Raw genomic sequence first — 23,693 nt, 5'->3', positions numbered from 1 at the left:
TGTTTTACCAGTGTAAGGTTCCATGTTTGTCTAATCAAGGTCAGTGGCCTTAAGCTCAAATGAAAAACTAAAAAAATAAACACCAGGCGAGCCAAGAATGTGAACGACTGTGGTTATACACATCAGATATTGTTTTCACTTATGAACATCTAAAACCCTTATCAACTAGAAAGTGTTGTACAGCGAGCATGTCACTCATTTTGAACACATCTTGTGCTTTTATTTTGTAGGAAACTCACCTGTTTCCGGTACGAGTCTGCTGTACTGTGCTTACATTGACGGAGCTCGCAGCATCCAGGACGTGCGAAAGTGGGACGCTCCAATCAGCAGCGCCGGGTAGAGGCTTGGTCCCGTCAGCATCCAATTACCGTGGACTTTGGGCGTGTCCACTCTGAGAAGGATGTACCACTAAGACAGGCAGAGGGTGGCATAAAAAATACCGCTCCACTGTGGACTGTAATATGTGATATGACCAATTTTCATGTTTTCATGAGATTTAAGGGCTTTATTAGTACCCCAGTCTTCCTCCGTGTTATTTTGACTTATCTGCACCAAGAAACAATAAAGAACCTCTGATTGACATCTGAACAAAAAGCTATAGAGTGGCGACACGTTCAGGTCTGACTTGAGATCAGCTGTGCGCTGCGAAGGTGGAGGAGACCCAAAGCCACACCTGGAGGGCGTGATGGGATGGAGACTGGAGCTAAATCTGAGTTGTCCTCTGTCAGCCTGATGAACATTTGACGTTCAAACAGCGTGATGAGGGCATTGATGGCAGGTCATTTTCACTACTTCCACAAATTGAGGCCATTTCTTTCCTAAAAATCAACTATCAATTATGTTAATCATTTTATTTCTCAGGAGACTAAAGTATTCTTTAGGTTTAGTTTTAGAGTCACGTCCTAAACAAGTTGAAGTTAAAGGTTCTTTAACCACTGCAAAAGAAAATAGGACATGGCGTTTTTTTTTGTTTTTTTTTTTTTAATAAAACACTTCTCTCTTCTTTCATCTGAACTCTGGAGTTGGGTCCATTAGAGCATGCTGTTTACAGATTTTAGTGGGAATAAACGGGGACTTGGTAGTGAACATAAATTTATTTTTGAAGCATGAATGGAATGAGTGGATGAGAAGTCTCTCTCCCCACTTCCTCAAATCCATCCATTTGAAGCTCGCAGTGGGGGCTGGACCCTACAGTATCCCAACTATCGGAATGCGAGGGGAGGGCTACAGCCTGGACAAGTCGCAGGTCTGTCACAGGGCCACACGCAGAGATGGACAACTATTAACACATTCACATCTAGAGACTATTTAGAGCCATCAATTAACTTTTTTTTTTAAGCAAAATTGTGACATAACATTGAGATAACAAGTCATTATCAAGATAAAACCTAATAAAAATCCAAAATAATTCAAGGGTGGGAAATTGCATCATGTCTGAAAGGCCTTTTAAACACCAGACATAGTACGAAGAGTCCTATTAACATTCAGTAATTCATGTGTCGCCGTACGCTGTGTCCACCCTACATGCTATTTTCAGAAGATAGCAACATGCCTTTTTCATGTGCAGTCCTTTTAAAGTCACAGTACGTTGATTGCTTGTAGCACAAACAGTACGACACGATAATGAACCGCGTACAATTACAGCAGTCTAATGTGGGGGTGGGATGCAGCAGGTGTAACGCAAATGTGCATCTGCGACGGCTCCATTTAACATGCAGTGCTGTTCTCTTCGGGTACTAAATACACTCAAGGTCTACGCATATTTAAAAAAAAATAATTTAAGGACAGGAGTTGTCAGATTTTTGCACAAAAACAAAACATTTATTCAAGTTTTCTCCAGCACAAGTACATACGGAGCCTTTATCTTCTCTCTGGACACTGAACATAAATGTCGGGGAGGATTCAAAGTGGAGAATGACTGCTACATTTGCTGTACGAACTGGTATTAAGGAAAAGCGTATAGGCCATAAAACAGTTATGACAAAGAAATTCACACAGAGTGTCAACAGCATCACCGAATATAGAATTATTGACCTGCCTCAAGAATAAAAATGAAAGGTTTGTTTAAAAAAATACAAATAAGCATCGATTCAAACAACTATCTGAAAACAGACATGGAGAATATTACGCCATGGAATGTTGGATTAAGCAATGCGTATTAAGCATACATTATGCTACAGTAAATTACCATTTTTTCTCACAATTTTTTCCACAGATAAGCACCAACTACAGCAATCTCTAGTCTAAAACATAATATGAAACCTTTCAGTATTTGTTATCCTTATTTTTTCAAGTACAAAGTTAGAATGCCTTTGTTAATATATTTATGAGGGAAATAATTGTTCTTTTCATTACTACAAGGAACGTAAAAACAGTCATTGTCAAGATGTGTTTAATTCTCTTCCAATCAAATATATTTTTCTGGATTAGATAAAATGTTTAGCACCATTGGAAAAACCTACAATCCTTTTTCAAATTCTTACAAAGGAAACAGAAGCAAAAAAACAAAAAACAAAAACAAACACCACCATGTAGGGCTGTGCAGTGAAGTTGAGACTGTTCATAGGCCACTATTAAGATCACAGAACTATAAATGTGGATTCACTTGACAAACAAGTCAGTACAAAGACAAATCAAAATAAACCAAGTCTCCATGATACCTAATGCTCAAAGCAAGTTTTGAATAAAATTTGTCACTTGATTTTTCACCTAAAGAATTGTTTCTAATGTGATGATATATATTAGCAAAGAATTATTTGTACATCTTATACTCAAAGAAAAAAAGATGAAAACAGCAACTTGAAAACTATGTACAAAATGTACAAACAGGAGGGGATGTTAAGTATTGTAGGGGGAGGTTAAAATATCGTGAAGCATAGGAGCTCTCAGAGAGTCCAGCGTGCACGGAGAAATGTTGGCAATAAGGTCACTTAAGAACTTAACATCAAGAAATTAAATTTCAAAATTTGAGTCATAAATATGATATAAGCCATAGCATTTGTTTTTATTACCCTCTACTCTTTAAGTGCCGACATCTTTGTCAGACACGGTCAGTTTTTTGTTTTGACAAACTGCAGTTTAAATCCTCCATCTTTAGCTTAGAGGTTACAATCAAGAGAATTTAGTTTGGGGATCTAATCCGACTTTGGATGAGCACTTTAAAACTTTTAAACAATGATTTAACAGGGAAACGGCCGAGGCCCAACTGTCCTTCACAGGGGACAGTGTATTACACAAAGCACATGAGTTTTTAACTCTTACATGTTAGTTTTAAAAGCACTAGACATTCTTTGAATCTGGGTAATAACAGTGTATCCCTGCTTAAAACAGAATACAGCTGGGCACAAAAGTTTGCATCCCCTTATTTTGAAAAGGCAAAAGAACAAGCAGAATGTTTTCTCCACATAATATTCAATGCACATTCAGCTAGTATACACATTTCATCAGGAATTTTATTTTGAGTCATTTATCAAGGGGGATGCAAACTTTTGCACTCAAATTCAAATTTTCTCTCTTTATACACTCCTTGACCCTAAATATGCCTCCTCTCACACTGAAATGGCATGTGAGGGCATGAGCAACATGATAATTAACAGAATGCAGCTGGAGCAACTCTTCATCTGAAGTAACAAATGGACAAGGAGTGTATAAAGTTACACGGAAAATAAAAGTTTGCTTCCCACCAGATGCTTATATTTCTGATGGACATTGTAATAGTTCATTGTGCATTAAATGTGTTGATAAAAATCATTTTACTCTATAGTTTTAAAATAACTAGATTATGCAGGAAAGGAAAGGGGTTTAAAGTTCTGTAAATTTAAAGTCAAGTCATTTACTGCACAATGAGTCTAATAACATGGGTTTCACATATCAAAAGCCATTCTTTCACTTCTATTGGCACAGCCCTACTTTATACAAAATGTATTTTGAGGGTAGATAAGTTCACATCATAAAACCAGAACATAACAAATCACAAGAACCAAAATTTTTAAAAGAAAAAAGTATACATATAAAAGTGCTTTATAATGTTGTTAAAACAGCACAAAATTGCTATAAAAAGGTAGAGAAGAACATTGTGAAGCGGCACCATATTGTTGAAGATTTGCACCTGACAGTTTCAGTTTAGAGTGGCGGATGCTGAGGAGGAGTGACCTGGCTCGATCATTCTCCATCCAGTCACCACACTAAACAGTTGTACAGTAATGTCATTGGTCAGGATGAAACCAATAATAGTAGCTCACCACAGACTTTGATCTTAAGGTTTTTTTTTTTTTGTTTGTTTGAATGATAGAAAACATCATTTCCCATGTGGCTAGCTTCACTTTCTGTTTGTGCAGATCCAGGCCGTGAGCCTGGGTGTAGCAAGGCTGAGTGATTAAACGAGCACCAGTACAAACTAGTATAAAACCTGTAAAATGCAGACAAGAGCATGCGCTCTATATTGCAGTCAACTGTCTGCCACTCCTAGGTTCATTTGAACTGAACACCACAGAACAGATTTTTTTTTTTAAAGTAAAAATTTTTTAACACATTTTCAGCAACAGGTTAAAGAGTGCTGTATTGTCTACAGTTGTAGTGCCACATGGGCTATGATGTTCTTCATCATCTTGGAGCACCATGGTATTGTAACCATATTACAGTAGTACCTTTATTACCTTCAGTTGTGTATAGAAACCGTAAACAAAGAGGTATATGTGATCTGGTGTTTTGGATTCTCCTGACACTGAAGAAAAAAAATTGCCGCTTTGCACCTCTGTGAGGCCCAGTAGCTGGAAGCACGGCTGCATCGCGGGTGGGAATCTTGCAGCCCCGACATACAGTACGCTCACACAGCAGAATATTTCACATCTCGAACTCACCACGGGTCTGATGTTTTCCGTCGAGTAACCTTCTCTTAAAATACATTTCAGCACTTTGCCGTCTCAGTGTCTTGAGTTAAAAGCATAGTCTCAAGTATAGCTTGGACAAACAAATCAATGATACTTAACACTGCTGAAAGGTAAAAATGACAAAATTAAATAGAATAAGAATTACATTGCAAATACAAGAAAGAACGTGAAATCTATGTCAATGTTTCGCTTACAAATTATAGAGGAGTATAATTTGAAGACCAAGGCTCTTATTTCTAGACACAGCATACAGTTGTAGTTCCTAAAAATGGTTCTGAGCAAAGTTTTCTTGCTGCTCAAGCACAGGCAAAGTATTCTTTGAGTGGTGCAAACAGGTGGCGGATAACAGGGACGCTCCATGATCTGCCCAGGAGCTTCTGCCTCGCCAGTCGACTCATGTTGGACACGTCCGTATAGTGGACTGGGAAGCCAAAGACTCTGACAAGAGCAACCAGCCAGACCATTGGACACAAGACAATCAAGGAGGACGACAGACAGGGAGTGAAAGAGGGGAAGACAAACTTAAGATTTTGATTTCAGAGTGAGAAAAAAATGCCATTAGCAGTTTTTTACGATTACATACCTCTCCATCTCAGTGCACCAGAGTATGTCCTCCTTCTCGTTCATGTAGACAGGGAAGTGCTGTTCCTTGCCTTGCTTGATGGAGTTAGACCTGGTGGTGATGGTCCTCACCTTATCAAACTTAAGAGAAAAAAAAAAAAAAAAAAAAGAAATATTATTCTATTAATATTAGGAGTCGTACATTTTCATCTTAATACACATCAAAAATCTATATCTAAGTACTACAGCTCAGATGTGTTGGTTGAGAATCCAGAGTGCAGATTTTTCAACCGTTACCTCTTGCTGCCACTGGGAGCCATCAGTGTACCAATTTATGGATACCCACAACAATCAATGAGTTTTTTGGTCAATGTATTTTGCATACACATGTTAGTCATGTTATACTGCACTTATCACATGTCCTTTCTATAACCAGGTCAATCAAAATAAAAGATTTAACAAATATAGGTTAGATGTCACAGAACGCACCTTAGCTGTTCTGCCATGCTCTAAGCAGTCCTGCAGGTCCAATCTGTCAGTGCACTTGGCACTCAAAGGCCTGAAAGACAAGCGGCAGTCAGAATTTGTATTTAAACGTGCACAGATGTGGCAAATGACAGAGTTATTGCTTTTTTTCCTCCCCTTTATAAAAATGAAAGTCACGTATCAGCAAAATTCAGGTAGACTTCATGTCACCTGTTCTGAATGAACCAGACCCTCTCTTCCATTTTCTTTAACAAGAATAAAGCAAGATTTAGTTGCATAAATTTGTCCTTCAGTAATTCTGCATAGGCTTTGAAAGGTCTGCATCATTTGGCTTTTTATTAAGCAAGGAACAGTGCGCAGGATGTTGGAGAGGGTTGGTAGCGTCAACAGTTGTGCGGTTGGTAACACGTTGGCCAATCTGAATTATTTCTCAACTGAACAATAAAATGCAGAGACTTTAAACTCATAAAAAAAAAAAAAAAAATTAGCTCAAAGTAGTACACTGTGACCTGGTTCCGCAAGGCTACAAATATTGGTGCGTGAATGAATAAAACCAAGTCAAAGAAACAAAAGAATTAATACATAAAGTTAAGTCTCAAAATGACGCCTGTGGGGTTTCGTTTTCTCTTATCACCTTTTCATGCCAGGAATGTTACCCCAGAAATAGCGGGCACGGTGTGCAGCAGACACGTCCTTTGCATCGATCATCACTGGGTTGCACTAAAATTAGACATACATACCAATACTGTTACTGTCAAGATTAAGAGATACCCTTTTAATGATCTGTGGAAAAGAAAATTAATGTGTCATCTTACGTCATACTGTGCCCATAGGTTAAATAATTATTTGGTGGGTTTGCATCTAATTGTGACCTGTATTATTACATCGGCTAATGTTTGCAGGTTAGACTAGCAGGGAATACTACTATCAGAAGAAGCTGACCTCTAAAAAGCGAGAGATGTCCCTCTTATCACTGACACCCATGGCAACCACGTTTTCAAAGAGCCAGAAGAAAGGCCGATTGTCCCCCTGCTTCGGACGAGCCTCGTGAAGGAGCCTGTAAAACTCAAAGAACAGGCGCCCGGTGCCCTCTGTGGGACAGAAACAATGTCATTGTGATTTATCAATTCACATTATTGACCAGAATGATTTACGATACAATATCAAAGCGAAAATGAACATTTTTGGACCTACCATAAAGACCCTTCCTAGCAGGATTGACTATTGAGAGGTCATTACATGGGCTTCCTCCAATTACTAGGTCAAAAGGACCCCACTCCTGGATCTGTATACAGACGAGAGTTAGAAAATGTACAGATCTATTATAACTATTATTTCATCATCCACTTCAGGTTTGAGGTAAGAGCCACAGCTCAACTGAAGTTGACCTCACTCTGATGAAGCTCTCTCTCCTCTCTAGAGTTCACACAGACTGCAGTTCAAATTAGCCAGGTAACTCTTCCTGATGAATGCGAGTTTCTACTTCTACAGCTTCTCTTTTGCTGACGTAGTTGCTAATGTTTAGTCTTTGTATGCACTCTCTTCCCACAATTACAAACAAAGTGCATGTTAAAACAGCTTTTCATCTGCTCTGAGGTCTATCCTCAGCTTTAACAGGCAGCAAAATAAGAATTTATGTAACCAGTGTGAAGCAAAAGGCCATGTGCATTTATTAAACCCCAAAAAACATTAGACTCACATTTTTGCGTGTGACCGTCCTCACATCGCCAACATACATTATGCGACCCTCATGCCGGACAAAGCCCACATTGATGGAGTCTTCACACACTTCAGAAGCTACGTAACGATCTATTTTGATGCCAAGATCTTTCAGCACCAGCAACCCTACACGGGGCAGATTCAAAGCTCAGATGGAACATAGAGAACTAAACCTTCATATTTATATATATATAAAAAAAAAAAGTGAATCTATGGAGTTGTCTGCTGCCTTAGCTGTTTTACCTTCTGGTTAAGCTTTTTCCATTTTAGTGTTAGCAAATAAAAAAGTGCTGCATTACACATAAAAGTGGGGCATTTTGTGTAAATGGATACAAAAAGAATATTTCCCACAGACTTGGAGAAAGACAATCCTTGTCTAACCTGTAGCTATACCATCAAATAGCGACAAGACACGAATGGGCTTCCTCCCCTCCACAATGACTGGGGGGTAAAGCTTTGGTGGATCCTGAAATAAAACACACAGAGAGTGGGAAGAAAATGAGTCACAGGACGGAAAAAAAACTTCAGTGGGATCTATAGCCTAAAGGTGCATTACTTACAAAATCTTGATCGTGGTTATTTGCAAAGAAGTGCTGGAGACGGTTAGGCCAGTCAGCGCGGCGCTCCAACAGCCCAAACACACCCTTCTGACCACACATGTAGCAGTTCCATGGATCCTCTTTGATGGCTGCGTAGGCTGCTCCTTGACCAACGAGCAGGTTTACACACTCCACACAGAAACATCTGGACACAGGCCATGGAAAATTGCTATGAAATCCATCTAGGTGCTTACAAATAAGTGTTCAGCACTCACAGCAAAGTAGGACGTCTGATGCCATCATCTCAGTTTTTGCTTTTCACCGTAGTCTAAAAATGTCATGAATTAGTTTAAAACATGTCTAGTTATGATATTCAAAACAATAAAAAAAAAAAAAAAAAAAAAAAAAAAGAAAAAATCTTTGCATCCAAATCCTGATGCCTTTCCCCCCCCCCACTTCTTCCAGTCTTGTTGACCAAAACAGCAGAGGTAAGTTGCCTCAGTAGGAAAATGCATCTAATTGGGTTCGTAGACTGTAACCAAAACCTACAGCTCTAACTTTTCCCTGTAAAATAATCTCTGCAATAAATGACAGTTCCCTTTTTGTTTCTAGCTCAAAAAGGTCAGGCCACAAAGTTGCAGCACCAGTCTTGATTTACATCTACAAGGCCGTGTTTAAATGGTTTTTATTAAGGTTTGAGAGTTTTGAAAGGCAGCGAGTTATCGTCCAAATGTCATCCAAATGTCAAATGCCAACATCTAAACAGAGACAAACCATTGTTTATTGATTGGTCCTACATGAATGTGACAAGCCTCAACCTGTGGTATTTTGTAAGACTTTAATCTTACAGTATGACAGTGTGAGGATACCATTGCTTCACAACTACTTCTATTCACCAAAACATGCAACCACACTATATACATTTGCAACACATCAGCAGCTTCTCCATTAGACCTCCGTGGTGATGCCTGACACCACTGTTATGACCTTTGTGGCACCACAACAAAGCCTCCATTATGTGTTCCGTATGTGCAGTGATGACAACCCTGCTATTTGGAAGCCGTGATCTACACAGACTATTTATGAAAATTTGTGAACAATTTGGTTCCACGGCCTAAGTATATTGTAAATGTTTATAAATAAAACAAAGTTTATTGTTAAAAATAAAGCGAACAAGATTGTTTAATAATTATCAGCTGTCAGATTCAGGAGCAGACGTGAGCTGTGACGACAGCATGAGCCACTGTTAGGAGACATGGCTTGAGGCCCTTAAAACGGGGGGGTGGCAAGTACAAATACATTTGATGTGGGAACTGATACCATTGAAAGATTCTTTAATTGCCCTCCCTGATTTGAAAAACTGGGTAAATGCACAGCCAAGACCCTTGTTGTAGTGTCACTAATCCTGCAGTCTTGAAATTTTGTGGCTGTGTGCCTACTGGAAAACATTTCCCATGTTGTGATAAGTTCAGTATTAAATTTAATTCTACAGCAATGGTCACAGACTTATTTCCTGAAGCAATGCTAAGCAACCACGAATGAAACTTGACATTTAGTCATGCAGCTTTCCCTATTAAAAAGAGGCTTTTAATGTTTATAAAAAACAAAACAAAAAAACTACGTTTAGTATTATGCCAACTTAACATTGAACAGTAATATAGGAAGGGAGATTGGAATTTATATAGAAGCCATTTCTGTTAAGAAAGGCAACAGACTGTGGCTCTGTAGATGTACCGATGGAAAGTAGTGTGGAAATGCACTAAATTTAGCATGAAATAAAATCTAGGAGTATCTGGCTACAGGTGGTGGACTCAGCAGGAAGCTTTGGATATTAGCTAGAAGCAGTTAATTTTGGCAGAAGATGGATGCAGACAAACATGTTTAAGGTTTGGCAAAAGGCCAACTGGTTAAGGAAAACCACTGGACTCTAGAGGATACGCAACAGAAACCAGCTAGAAAACAATGGAGAACTTCCAGGGGAGGTTACAAGTCGACCGTGTTGTCGACACTCCCTGATCTTTGTCTGCAGCCAGGTGGCCACCTTATAACAACACTGGGTGGGGTGGAGTTACCTGTAGCCTACAACTGGTGAAGTTGGAGGTTTCAGGTAATTCCACCCCACTCATGGTTTTTCTTTGAATACAATCTTTGATATAAGGATACTAGGCATGTCAAAACGAGACTTCGTACAGCTCCTTAAGATAACAATAAAAAGCTAAAAATCTCACCGGCAACAGTTATTGTTTCCACACATGAGCACCTCTCGACCCCCACAGCAGATAGTGCAGTAGGACTGGTAACCGTCATCGTCATATTGATACGCACATTCGAGGAAACAGTTCTGCAGAAAACAAAGCGATGCAAAGTCGTAAAGATGTTCAATTTTCTGGGTTCACATCAGCTGCTGCTTGATTGAAATAAGCCCCATTTGTTAAAACCCTCAAAAGGACCAGTGGTAGTTTGCACCGCAGTAGTTACCGGACTTTCAACGACCTACATTACTGCTTACCTTACAGCTCTGGCACATTCCACCTGCAAACAGTGGGTGCTCAAGGCTAACAACCAGACTTCCACAGGAGATACAGATGTCTGTAGAAACAGAGGCAGAGGAGGTCACAGAGGTGTACACACGCTGAAGTGTGAAGTTCGAAGCAGCAGTGGATTTATTTGAACAGCTGTGATGCAAGATCTGATGAGCTTAGCTGGTATGTTTGGAGAAAACACAAGGGAGCCAGTAAGGCGGCAAAAAATAAAAAGTCCAAAGCAATGTAATTTCTTCTCTACTCTGCTGTGTTTTTCAATTAAACACAGACAGATACACTTGTGCTGCTTTGCTCGTCACCGACAGAGGCAAGTGTGAAACATCTAGGTGTTCAACCCCAAGCGGCCCCTTAAGCTGCTACAAGCACCGAGGACACATCACTTACCCTCTATGCTGCGGCACTTTTGTCTCACTTCATAAACAAGTTGATCTGCAAATACAACATAAGATAAACCTGATGACAAATGTAAGTTTATAAAATCCACACTTGTGAGAGACTAACGTTTCTCAAAAATATTCTGAAACCCCAAACTACTGTACCATGATAAACACATGAGTAAATCTTTTTCTAAAAGCAGATGCAGTGATCTTATAGGAGGTTGGAAAGTAAGGTATGTTTTCATTCTAGATTTTAAAAATACACAGGAACTAAATTCTACATTACATCTATGAGAAAGTGAAAAATAGACATTTGTGAAGGCTGCAGCCATTTTGGTTTTGTTAACCATCTATGGTTTGGATGCATTTAACCACTTTTCCGCTTTCTTAACTATAACTGTACAAACTGCAGTGGAAAAGTGAACTGAATATCAAAGCTTACACAACAAGGATATCTGACTACATCATGAATCTACGACAATATTAAACAACATTTTTAAACATGCAAATGTTTATGGCAAGAATATGCTTCTGTGAAAAAGCCTTTGCAGTGCAATTAAATTGTGCACTTATTTAGGAGAATGTTTAGTTACAGATGAAAAGCCTCATATTTGATTTGCCCAATTAGGTCATTCAGTTCATGAATTATAATTCAGTCCAGTTCATATTCACCTTCCTCTTAAACCTCCAACTACTTACTATGATGTCCAGCTCAGCTGAGACGTCCCCGAAGGAGGTTCATGACTCCAATTTAACCTGATAAACGATGCACCTTACCTCGTGTCCTCTCATCCATGATGTCCTTGACCTTGGGTTTCTCTACTGTGCTTTTGCGAGGCTTTTTGGCTGGAGGAAGTGTGTAGGCTGCAGCTTCTGGTTCCACCCAGACCTCAGGACACACCTTTTTGTATGGTTGACGCTCCTCTGTGGTGTATGACATGTCAGACAGTGTTATAAGCAACATTATGAATGACTCAATCGTGTGCAAATTTGCAGATACATCGGCCTATAAGCAGTTTATGTGAGACAACTAGGTGATAGAAACTGTTTCTGGCCTAAACTTCAAGCTCTTACCCGCTGGAGGCTCTAAGCCTTTTGGTCCAGTGGGTGAAAATCCTTTCATAGCCCAGTCAATCATCTGTCTGTTCAGCACTTCCACTGATTTAGAGGTTTCCGTTTCATCACTGTCAGGGAGGACCTTGAAGGCTTTGCCTGCCCGGCTGCTAGCCACCTAGAAATATATAAAAGCACTCGTGACTTAAGTTTATCCTCAGTGCAGCCAAATGCTCAGTGCAAAAACAGATTCAAGCTGCTCAGAGAACAACTTGACATACTGGGGAATATGTAGGTCATGATTTTTTCTGTAGATAACTAAAGAAGTCCTTGTTAATCCATGTCATTTTTATTTCAGTAAAGGACTAATTAAACAAGATAATGCAACCATAAGGGGGCACAGCCCAGTGTCTTCTTGTGCCGGTCCCAAGTCTGGATAAATCTAGAGGGTTGTGTCAGGAAGACCATCCGACGTAAAACAAATACTAAATTAAACATGCAAATCATGACTTCCACAGGATCAGGAATGAGGACATCAGAGGGACAGCTCATGTTAGATGTTTTGGAGTCAGGGAGGCCAGATTGAGGTGGTCTGGACATGTTCAGAGCAGAGACTGTGAATATATCGGTAGGGGGATGCTGAGGTTGGAGCTGCCAGGCAGGAGGTCTAGAGGAAGACCAAAGAGGAGATTTATGGATGTAGAGAGAGGACATGAAGTTAGTTGGTGTGAAAGAAGAGGATGCAGAGGACAGGGTTAGATGGAGGCACATGATTCGCTGTGGAGACCCCTGAAAATGAACAGCTGAAAGGAAAAGATGACGACGAATTAAAAAAAGAAATGTAAAAAAAAAAAAAAGATACAGCATGTTAATCAGCGAACTTAAGTGCTGGTGGGTGTATTTTTATACTTTCCCCTTGTGTCCAATCTTCGTGCAAAGCTGAGCTAATTGTCTTTAGACACAAGATTAGTCTTGAACATGTCTCCTTTAACTGTTAGATTACAAAAGTGTGCTATAAAAATTCTATTGCCGACCACTTATGAAACGAACCATTAAACTAAAATTTTAGGCCATATGCTTTACTTAATGGGCTTATTTTCCAGAAAATGAGGCCGCAGAAAGCATTTCAAACTGGTGGCAGTAATTTGAAATCCACTGCTTTCACTCACCTGTAGCACTTCATAGATGGCTTTCTTGTACATGGGTTGCTTGTTGTAAGTGGGTTGGTGAAAGGCATAGCGGAAGGAACTTAAAGGCATGAGTTTCTCTACACAGACCTTTTAAAATACACAGAAAATGAAAACACCGTCAGGTATAAAATGTCAAGATTAATACATTCTGTTTATACTGGAAAAGAACAATTGGCTAAGCAAATAAAAAAAAAAAAAACTCAAAAAGCTCATTATGTAGTGTGTGGTTGTCACTATAAACAGAAGGGTGTTTTTCCTAATTCCTCATGAGAAAGAAAATATCACCTGACAGTAATATTAATGTTGGCTCTACACTCTTACCACTGAGAATTTTCCATCTCCAAACCACATGACCCATCTGGTTCCCTCAGCAGCTCTACTCCGTCCTGTCACCCACCAGGATACGATGCGGCCTGGCCACCACGAGAATCCTCGCAGCTTCCCCCAAACCAGCTCGCCGATGCCAAAACCACGGCCATCCTGCAGCCAAAGCAGAAGACAAACCATCCGGTTTGGGCATGACTTTGAAACTTTTAAAAACACATTTTATTGCTGGAACTTTGGGTAATGTAAAGTTAGATACAGACTGAAAATTAAATCAGAAGTTGAGTCATTTCAACTGGATGCCTTTCATGGTAGTTTAAGACATTTCTCTACTCTTCCAAGTAGCTAGTTTAGTCAGAAAAATCAGACTCTCAATAGTCCTGAATAAATCTTCAAACAATAAAACCAAATAGTTGCTGATTTATAATTAATAGAAAACCTTAAACTCAATGTATAAATGAGGATAACATGTTAATGTTATCCTCATTTATACATTTTTCTGACTTTACAAATTTACGTTTGTTTACTGATCTTGAGATATTGTACTACACATAACAAAACATTAGTAACAGTTTTTAAAGCATCTACAAAATCTGGACAGTAAGTACCTAATATATTTAATATGTTTTAGCACATTTACTACAATACATGACTTTTGGCAGCAATATCAGATGCAGCTGTAGTGTAGATATCTTGTGCATCATTTTACTAACCCTTCCCCTTAAATTTTAGGCTTTACCATTTTCTACACAGGGCTCCCTAAACATGAATGGCTTCATGATTCCTCACGTATTAGATTTTGCTTTTAACCAAATCCTTTTTCTAATAAAAAATCTTTTGCAAAATCCAAAACAGCCTTACCTCATACTCGGGCTCAGTGTCCGCGGGCTTGGGGGACGTCTTTTCGCCACCTCCGATGACAACGGGCTCAGGGGTCGTGGCCACAGAGGGGGAAGCTGGGTCTGTAGGCTGCTGCTGCTGCTGCTGCTGCTGACATTGTTGTTGTTCCTGCTGCTGCAGCAACGGTTGTGATTGCTGTTGATACTGAAGCTGAGAGTGAGACTGAGAATGTTGTTGCTGTTTAGAAGGCTGTGGGTGCTTGATTATTGAGACCTCTTCTCTCTGGGTCTCCGTTTCCCTCTCCTCTTGATCCTTCATCGCGTTCATTGCCATCAGTGTGGCCTTTTTGTCTGCCTGAAACAAAGTCCGGTAGCAGTAGAGATAAGAAGGGGACCTTTCAGATGTTGTGCGCACTCAGCATGCTTAAAGAAGAGTATCAGGATTTTATTTTTTTTCATATTTTAACCAAATTAAAAAGACTAATTTAAAACCTACAGGAAAATCATTGAAGTACACAGTAAAATTTGATCACATAAGTTCACTTGATAATTCGTGGCAACACTGAGGAAGTCGAACTTGGCATCAATTTCAAGCCCATATTCAAATATATCAAAGAAACAAACTTACAGTACATCTGATCTGCTGAATAGGTTTTTTTTGTCTCTCTGAAGTTTGAGACACAGCCATATAAATGTCCATTAGCTATGGATAAACACTTTCTGAAGATTCTGTGTGGAAAACAACTGATTCAACCGATAATAGATCCTCATGTGGCTGGTGGTCAGACAACAAAAGTGTATTTTCCAAAATGTCAGGGTGTGTCTTGATTTTTCCGTTATGTTGTTATGACAAATGTATTTAGAACAAGTTGCTCATTTACACATCCAACATATACTGATGTGTTTCCAACTACCTGACAAATGCAAACCCAGTGCTTACTTTATTACCTCTTTAGTTTAAAAGTTGTAGTATTATATGGAAGTAGTATGTTTATTGGGCTCCATGCGCCCTTGCGTACTCTTACTCAGATAACTTCAGATATTGCGCTAACCAAACATTAGTTGAGCAGTTCATTTGGAGCTGACAGACTGCAAGATCTGATCTGTCATTCTCAGAGATTTTAAACATTTAATACTTGCGACGGACATCGGCAACAACAAGGGTTTTATATAGTAACTGGAACTTGACGTTTGCTTTGACTCTCCATCCAGGAGCTTATCCCTAATCTTTGTTAGATAAGAGTTGCTCAATTTTTAAAACTTTGTCATTATTCGTCACCATTTCTGTCACTCAGTGATAGAGCTTTGGGTTGGGATGCAGAAGACCGCCGGTTTGAATCCTACCCCGCCAGGTGTGGCCGCAACCAGCCACCAAGGGCCACTTTGGTGGCTGGGAGGGGCCAATCATCAAAGTGGGAGGGTATCTGGCATACACACATATGCCAAATCAAAGTGCGGAGCATTTTCCGCCGTGGAGACCCCTGAAGGGACAAGCCAAGAGCAGTTGATCATTTTATTGTTTAAAGGTTTAAAAAGGTACAGAATTTTTAAAGAGCTTTTCTTTTTTAAACTTAATCAGCTACAGTGCCTGGAAATACCCTGATGAATCAAAACACCAACTCCTGCTCAACTTAAACAATAGGCTGAAAGATGCTAAAGTGCTCTGTAGTGCCAAGGAGCTCTGCAGTCGGTTATTCAGGATTTGCAATTATTACCAGGTACAATTTAAGTAGAGGCTGCCAGTGTTTGTAGTCACCAGGCTCTACAATGCTAAGTGGTGCAACTCATCTGTGCTGTATGTGCAGAATCATGATTGTGGGACTCTGACAGCTTTTGTAAACACGCCTGTATCTGTCAGGCTCATTCATCAACAACTGTGTATACAGTAACGCTATAGTGTCCAGAGCTGCAGAGTTCAGTCGGTTTGTGGTACCTGACACTGAACCGCTAGGTCGATCAGAGAGGACGAGACACAGCCGGGACTTAAGCCTCTCATAGTAAATCCCCAACAGCTGCACTCATTCTGTCGTCTCCCTCTCGAACACACACAAACGCATGCTATACTCGCATGCTAACCTTCTACTCCTGTTCCTTTACTGTATGTGCACAGAGTATATATCTGCAGTACCATATGTAAACACGTGTTAGTCATACTATAGGTTCCATGTGAGAGCAGCACTGCACAGCTGTGCTCACTTTCCTCAAGTCTTTCTCAGGTCTCTCGCATACTGTAAGTGTCCGGGGCCAGACTGTGTGTGTGGTGAGAGGAGAAAAAAAGGCAAACGGGAAAGAGAGAAAGAGAGTATGGCACAATCCTCCATCCTCTCTCTCAGCGTGACTCGTAAACAATAGTGCCTTTAAGGGGAGGTGGTGCCTGCACGACGTGGGGAGGGGTTTCTGTGCAGAAGAATAGAAACATGTGCTTTTCAATCAAGAGGCTCTGCTGTGGTTTATAAATATCAGTACTGTAGTACTGCATAGATGGTTCAAAGCCTTTGGCCACATGCACTAGGCCTCCTGGCTCCAGCAAACTCACTAGTTAGTGTTTACCAGCCAGATTGGATGTTTGGTTCCAGATGGTAAACTGCAAAGACTAACACATCAATTAAAGTGCTAAAAGTGTTGTGTATAGAGAGCAACTATCATATCATCAAGTGAGGACAACAACCACTGGAATAAACCAACAGTAACCGCAAGGCACGTTAGTAGGATAAGGACCAAAAAATTAAAATAAAATACTAGGACACCTGTAAATGCCAATAAAGCAGCTGAGCTTCTTTTACTGTTCTCGTTTTGCTGTGTTTTGGGTCAGACAGCCTCCAGGGCTCCTTCTCCTGAGAGCCATTGAGAAAGTGACGCTGACAATGCCAGCTTTGGGGGGGGGAGGGGGAGGGAGAGTACAGTGGCTATAAGAACCAGATATTTGTCTCTGGACTTCTTCTCAGTTGTAAATGCCCCCCTTTTGGGGGCCTCACAGTGTGTGTATTTAACTCCACCAGAAGACAGGCCCTCTGAGTCGAAAGGGGAAAAATAGCAAAGGAGGTAGTGGAGACACACTGTTGTCTTTATCATTTATCACACTACTGCCCATCACCGACAGCTCCGAAATACCAACACTCTCATGCCGTGTTGAGGAGAAATAGCAAAAACCCAGGACAACAAATGTGTTTAAACAACCTCAGTGAAAACAGACACTTTGAAAACTATGCTAGAGAGACTCAGTGGAAAACCCAACCTAAGTTACTGTACCGATAACAGGAATAAAAGGGAAGTTCTACATGCTGCTGGCAGAGTGTAGAGACATGTTGGGTGCACAATAAGAGATAATCTGACTGAGAGGCTGTGCAGCATGATACCCTGAGGGCTCATGGGGTGACAGAGTGCACTACGAAGCAGAGGGGGGAAAGAAAAAAAAAAAAAGAAGAAGGAGGAAGAGATTGATTCCAGGGTGTGCAGATGATATTTTAGTATCTAATCTGTTTTATACTTGTTAACAACAAGTCATGTTTACAGCCTGGGTTCACATATTTATAAGATGACAACTGTCTATAAAAAGGTTGCTAACTTTACAAGGGAAATTTGAGTCTCCCAGTCATTGTTGAGATGAAACACTACAATGCGAAAACCCTGAGAAAACAGTGACAATAACAAAGAAGCATCAAATAAACTGGCTTTAAGAGACAAAGCTGTTAAATGTTGAAGCTGCAACTAGTCCATTTTGCACACTCACTTATAGGTAAAAGTTAAGATGACAAACTGTCACTAAACATTACTTCCTTACACAATGTGACAGCGAGCCTTTGAAGCGACACAAAAGAGTTTGACCTTTGAATGCAGCAGTCTCATGCGCAACAGGCAAGAGAGACACAGCAGGGACTGTTTAGTGTCATTGTTTGATGATTTTACAGTGAAATATTTTAAGTGCAAAGACCTAAGCTCATCTGCCAAGCAGAACTGCTGACAAAAAAAAAAAAAAAACTTATCTAAAACTTAGATAACTCTAAATGCATCTGATCAAAAACGCTGCAAAACCTGATCCTACATTTTGACCAATGGGCTGCTTTTAAAGTGGAAATACTGTCCGCAAATGCACAAGTGACAGGTTCTGTTTCGCAGCAGTGTGGCCATTGCATTCATTAGCCTGGTTTTAGTACACATCTCTACAAAGGCTGTGCATTTCATGAGTGGCCTGGGGGGGTGGGGGGGGGTCATACCAAAAGAGGCCATCTGGTTCTCATTGTACTACATCCTTTTAAGAAATAATTGGGAATATTACAGAGTCAGCCATGAATACATAAACAGAAATCCCCATGAATCTACAAGTGAAGTTGTTAACACTCTCCAAGGAGGCTCCTTAGTTCACTTCAAATCCCTTTAAAAGTAATCAATTTACTGCTCCTACACCAAGTCTGTGTTCTGAGCCAAACAGAGCAAAGTACAGTGAGAGGAATAAAATGGCTTTGAGGCCTACTCAACAACTTACCCTTTTATCTAGTTCAATGTTATACAAGTTAAACGCACTGGCTCTAAAAAAAAAAAAAAAAAAAAAAAAAAAAACATTTAAGGTAATTGTATCTGACCTAAAAAACTATGCTGCTGACATTTCTAGGCATTGCTATGAAACAGGAAATAGTTTACAGCACACATTTACCCTAGGGGGAAACTTTTTTTCATGCAACCAACTTTTACCCAAACACGGCGAGAGCCTGTCCACACTCTTAAAGAGATGGTTTCCCTTTAAGCTGTGCAGAGCAGATGGCCCACAACAACTCGTGGAAATACCTGAAGTCAGCATATTTCCCTTGCTGTAAGCAGGCTAATCAGACATGCACACAATTCCCCCCTGTGTAATCAAACAAACAATGTAGTGCACATACCCATACACGCCAGCGAGCAACCCTCATAATCCAGTGTGGGGCTTGAGTTTTTTTCCCCCCCTTCAACCCCACTCTCGGGGTAGAAGAGATCGCTTAAAAAAAGAAAGCATGAACATTTCTTTGTCTGGGAATTCAGGGTCAGGTGGTTGCCAACAGGAATTCTGGTTGGCTAGAGAGGACTTGCAAAATGTTGGCAGCGAGCCAAGAGGCTGTCTTGCAAGCAGGGCTGGAAATATGCTCCAAACCTCATCTTCACCCTCATATCCATAGCACAGAGTTCATTTCCATAGCTGGGGGAGGGGTCACGAGAAGAATGGGGGAGGAAAACAGGGAAGGAATGACGGAGAAGTCCACTGTCCACAAGAAGAGGGGGAAAAAAAAGAAAAAAAAAAAGATCCTGGAGTAAGTGCCGTAACCCTTTCAGCCACCATGTCCAGAAGCGTGCTCCAGCAAGAATGCGCTATGGCGAATGCAGAACCAAAACTGAACGCTTTGCATCACACCACTCCTCAGGAAAGGGGCTTTGCTTTCAAGACAAGTCAGTCTTTGTTACATCAATGTTTGTAACGCTAAGGGGCAGAAGGAAAAAGGAACATTCAATCTGCATCTTGTAACTCCGCTCAAATCTCCACCTAGCAGAGACACTTGTTTGAGAAACTCACCCCTGTCTGGAAAATGCTTACTTGCATCGTATTTTACTTACATTTCACCTGTAGGACTAAGGTATGTCCTGCTAATTAGGCAATATTTCCTCCCTGGTGACATTTTTATGGCCCTTTTCAGAGGGGAGCAGGAGAAACGGGAGACCCCTTGTTGATACTACAAAGTCTTATTATGTAACAGAAATTCATAACATTACTACCAGAAGTCTTAAGCAAGGAGCAATGTGGAGAACTACAGAAAAACTCCTTCTAGATGCAGAAAACTAATCTCACTACACTGGCTCAGGTTTTTTTTATGGAATATGATAAATATTCCATTATGAGCAGATGTTTGCAGTTTCTCCATTCCTTAATGTTTGCATGTCTTAGTCCTTTCTCCACACGTCCCTGTCTCTCTTCACTCACAAATAAAAAGCAAAGACAAATAAAAGCAAAGAAAGGCATCCAAAGCATTCCGGATGACACCAATCTAAACTTCGACAACATTTCAACCCAGAAATCCGGCATCAAACAGATGTGATCGGTGCAGCTGTGTTACATATGATTTCTCCCCTGCCAATACATCACACCAGAACAAAACCAGGAAACGTGTAAAAACACTAAGCCAGTGCCACTGGAAATGCCCTGAAATAAATGGTACCGTCATGAGATATCAAATGACCCATCAAATACACTTGGTCGTGAATGAACCACAAGACCTAGTTTGACCCTGTCAGCTTTAGTCATCACCTGTCACTCACCCTGCAGTCTTCGGTGGCTGGGACAGAGCCGGGGTACTCACCTCTATCTTCCACTTGGCCAGCCACTCCTCTCTGGTCCGCTTGTTAATGTAATAAGGGTCACCAGCCTGGAAGGTTATTCTGGGCATGGGCCTCTGACGAAGGCTGATCTCCCAACCAACTCCCCCTCGCAGCCTGCCTCGACCTCCCTGTTTAAGGTATTTAAAAAAAAAAAAAAAAAAAAAAAAAAAAAAAAACGTTAGCTACTTGTTTTTGATTTTTCCTTGAAGAGACTCTCTCATGAGGAAGCATCTGGATTTAGTAGTAAATCTGTGCATCTAATCTTTCATTAAGTCTGTGGGATAAGTTAACAAGTGGGTTTTCGATGAGGCAATGGAGTTGTCTGATTTCTAAAAAGATGACTCACATGTTGGTCTGCTGTATGGTGCGATCAGCTTGTGATTGGTCAGGCAGCAAGAAGTGATGCCACAGTATCTAATCACAACTCCCTGGCAACAGTCTCAAGGTCACCAGCACTAACCGATACGAGGAGCTCCCAAGTGTATTTGATATTTCAGAGCTATACACCATCAGGTACCATTTCTTTCAAAAGTCCAAAGGCAAGAGACCTGGTTAGGTTTTCTGGAGTTAGACGCCAGGCAAAGCCTATAGTTTAATATTGGTGCAGGTACAGTTAACTTTCAATACAAGATGTCGATATACATTTGGAGGAAAGCAGATGGCAAAAGATTTAATGATTCATATAAATAAACAGGTCTTTATGTTAAACTGATTATCTTCTATTAAGTTGGTCTAGATATGTCCAAACCTGTGAGCACCTCTAAAACGCACCGCTTAACAAGTTATCTTGTTTCGTTAATCTGAGCAAAAACCGAAGTGCATAAAGTGTAAAATCCACTCACTGGCTACTCTATGTAGAGCTGTTCAACTGCTCGTTAGCAAATATTTCTAACATGGCAGCTACTTTATGCATTCAGGCACTCAGACATGGTCGCTCAAACAGGTTGGGTCCGAATTAAGCTTAAACAACATGAAAACATGGATCCGCCCTGTTCTGGATCAACTGTTCAGGCTGCTGGTGGTGGTGTAACAGAGTGGGGGATATTTTCTTGGCGCACTTTGGGCCCCTGAGTAGCAACTGAGCAGCACTTAAAGGCCACAGCCTACATGTTGGCGGCAGAAATTTGCATCCCCTTATATTAAAATGCCTAAAAGAACTAGCAAGGAACATTTTATGTACATTCAGCAATTAAAACTGTTCTTTCATCAGAAACTTAGTGTGTTATTCATTTAGTTATTTTTATTAATCTACCATAACATTTTGTTACTTCTAATGAGAGGACATTTGTAAGAGCTGAATATGAAATTTGGAGGTTTATATACCATTTCAGTGTAAGAGGAAGCAAACTTAATGACTGATGTCTGCAGCTTTATATTTTCATTGCATTTTACACTACATTTACTTATTTGGCAGATGCTTTTATCCAAAGCGACTGACAAGAGAGGGAGACACCTTGGGGTTCAGTGTGGAGCTGAGGATTGAACCACTGCCCACCTGCTTTACCTGCCAAGACACAGCTGCCCTCACATATTAACCTACAAATGGCACCTTCTTAACCAACTCCCTACAAGATAACAAGTGCATTTGCCAAAATGATGACTGGTTTATACACAGCTACAGTCATGCAAAACAACTAGTAAGTCTCCTCGCATCAAGCAAACACCCTGTGCTACATTCAAGAGTAAGTTATAAGAAACACAACGGCATTACTATAACAACACTGGAGGGATTGTCACTTTAAAAAACATACCAGTAAGATGGAGTCAGGAGAATCCACTTACAGTCAGTACATATGCTACAAAAGGTGTCCTTTTAAAAAAAATTAAAAAATAAAAAAAGCATTAAAAAACACTTTTGCTTCTGTTCAAGCTACACCACATCCCTCTAGCCTCAAAGCCCGCCTGCCCTGCTTGTTTCACTGCCCTGCACACTCCTGATTACCTGGATCAGGTGTGTTCAATCATTCAGACGCTGGAGGATACCAATTCACTCTGTCTTCCCCTACTCCACCCTCATCTAAAGTGGTATCTCCCACCTTCTGGTTGACTGAACACGCCTGCTCAGGTACCAATCATTCAAACTTTATTTATATAGCACTTTTCATACAACTTATTACAATTTAAGATGCTTTACCCGAGTGACAACTTGATGAAAACACATAGCGAAGGAGAGCGATACACCACAAAAAAGTAATAACAACATAATAAAAGAAGTTAATACAATGCACAGCAAATGAGTGCATTAAGACGTAAGAAATGAGGCTAGTGCACAGGAATAAAAGACTAAAAATAAAAACTAATCTAATAAAATTATGAAATAGAAAAGAGATTAGATAGGTGCGGGTTTGTGATAGGAAAGGCAATTTACCTACAAAACGTGGCAAGTGTGAGAAACACCTCAAGAGTTACATCAGCCAGAGAACAAAGACAATAAAACAGAAGAGAAATCTTACCTCACTCTTGACTGCATCACCCCCGTCCTCCTCCTTGTGCTCCACATCTAGAGAGAAAGACAGTGACACAATGGATGCCCTGAATCATTCATAGAGGAGTGGAAACTGGTCACATTGGTTATCTTTGTATCTTTGCTAAGTGGCCTCACATTCATCAATAAATCATATGACACATTTCCTAAACCAAATTGTTAAGCTTGCCCTCTTTATCATCCAATTAAGTGTGACCTTGACCAAATTAAGGTCAAATTACATCTGCTGGGAGATACTGACTCCATGTGCATGCTCAAAAGTGCTCTGGGATCACAGGAGCATTCAGGTGCCATATGAGGGTTTGATGCAACCCAGAGGGTCTGGAGTGGCTGCCGAGGTTATGATGAG

At 40.3% G+C, this 23,693-nt stretch overlaps 1 protein-coding gene across 8 annotated transcripts in view; it reads right to left on the bottom strand.

Annotated features, from left to right (window-relative positions):
• Positions 1-2,375: 2,375 nt before the first annotated feature.
• Positions 2,376-23,693, bottom strand: part of dnmt3ab (DNA (cytosine-5-)-methyltransferase 3 alpha b) — a 38,086-nt gene continuing 16,768 nt past the window's right edge. For 5 of the 8 annotated variants that reach the window (XM_067479062.1, XM_067479063.1, XM_067479059.1 and 2 more), the window contains exons 5-23: positions 23,313-23,359; positions 20,841-20,987; positions 14,543-14,875; positions 13,679-13,837; positions 13,337-13,444; positions 12,189-12,345; positions 11,892-12,038; positions 11,122-11,166; positions 10,704-10,783; positions 10,423-10,535; positions 8,216-8,399; positions 8,037-8,121; positions 7,636-7,781; positions 7,131-7,221; positions 6,879-7,027; positions 6,571-6,656; positions 5,940-6,009; positions 5,473-5,591; positions 2,376-5,327 (exon numbers count right to left, since the gene is read on the bottom strand). In XM_067479062.1, coding sequence (XP_067335163.1) covers positions 5,186-5,327; positions 5,473-5,591; positions 5,940-6,009; positions 6,571-6,656; positions 6,879-7,027; positions 7,131-7,221; positions 7,636-7,781; positions 8,037-8,121; positions 8,216-8,399; positions 10,423-10,535; positions 10,704-10,783; positions 11,122-11,166; positions 11,892-12,038; positions 12,189-12,345; positions 13,337-13,444; positions 13,679-13,837; positions 14,543-14,875; positions 20,841-20,987; positions 23,313-23,359 — 2,408 coding nt within the window. In that variant the 3' untranslated portion in view covers positions 2,376-5,185. Of the gene's footprint in view, positions 5,328-5,472; positions 5,592-5,939; positions 6,010-6,570; positions 6,720-6,878; positions 7,028-7,130; positions 7,222-7,635; positions 7,782-8,036; positions 8,122-8,215; positions 8,400-10,422; positions 10,536-10,703; positions 10,784-11,121; positions 11,167-11,891; positions 12,039-12,188; positions 12,346-13,336; positions 13,445-13,678; positions 13,838-14,542; positions 14,876-19,397; positions 20,796-20,840; positions 20,988-23,312; positions 23,360-23,693 lie in introns of those variants that run through there. The other 3 variants (XM_067479061.1, XM_067479065.1, XM_067479064.1) reach the window with 3 other exon arrangements.

The sequence above is a fragment of the Channa argus genome, chromosome 16 (genome assembly GCF_033026475.1).
Source record: "Channa argus isolate prfri chromosome 16, Channa argus male v1.0, whole genome shotgun sequence".
Classification (NCBI taxonomy): domain Eukaryota; kingdom Metazoa; phylum Chordata; class Actinopteri; order Anabantiformes; family Channidae; genus Channa; species Channa argus.
The sequence above is the reverse complement of the archived record's forward strand: the minus strand, read 5'-3'. Positions and strand labels throughout refer to the sequence as shown.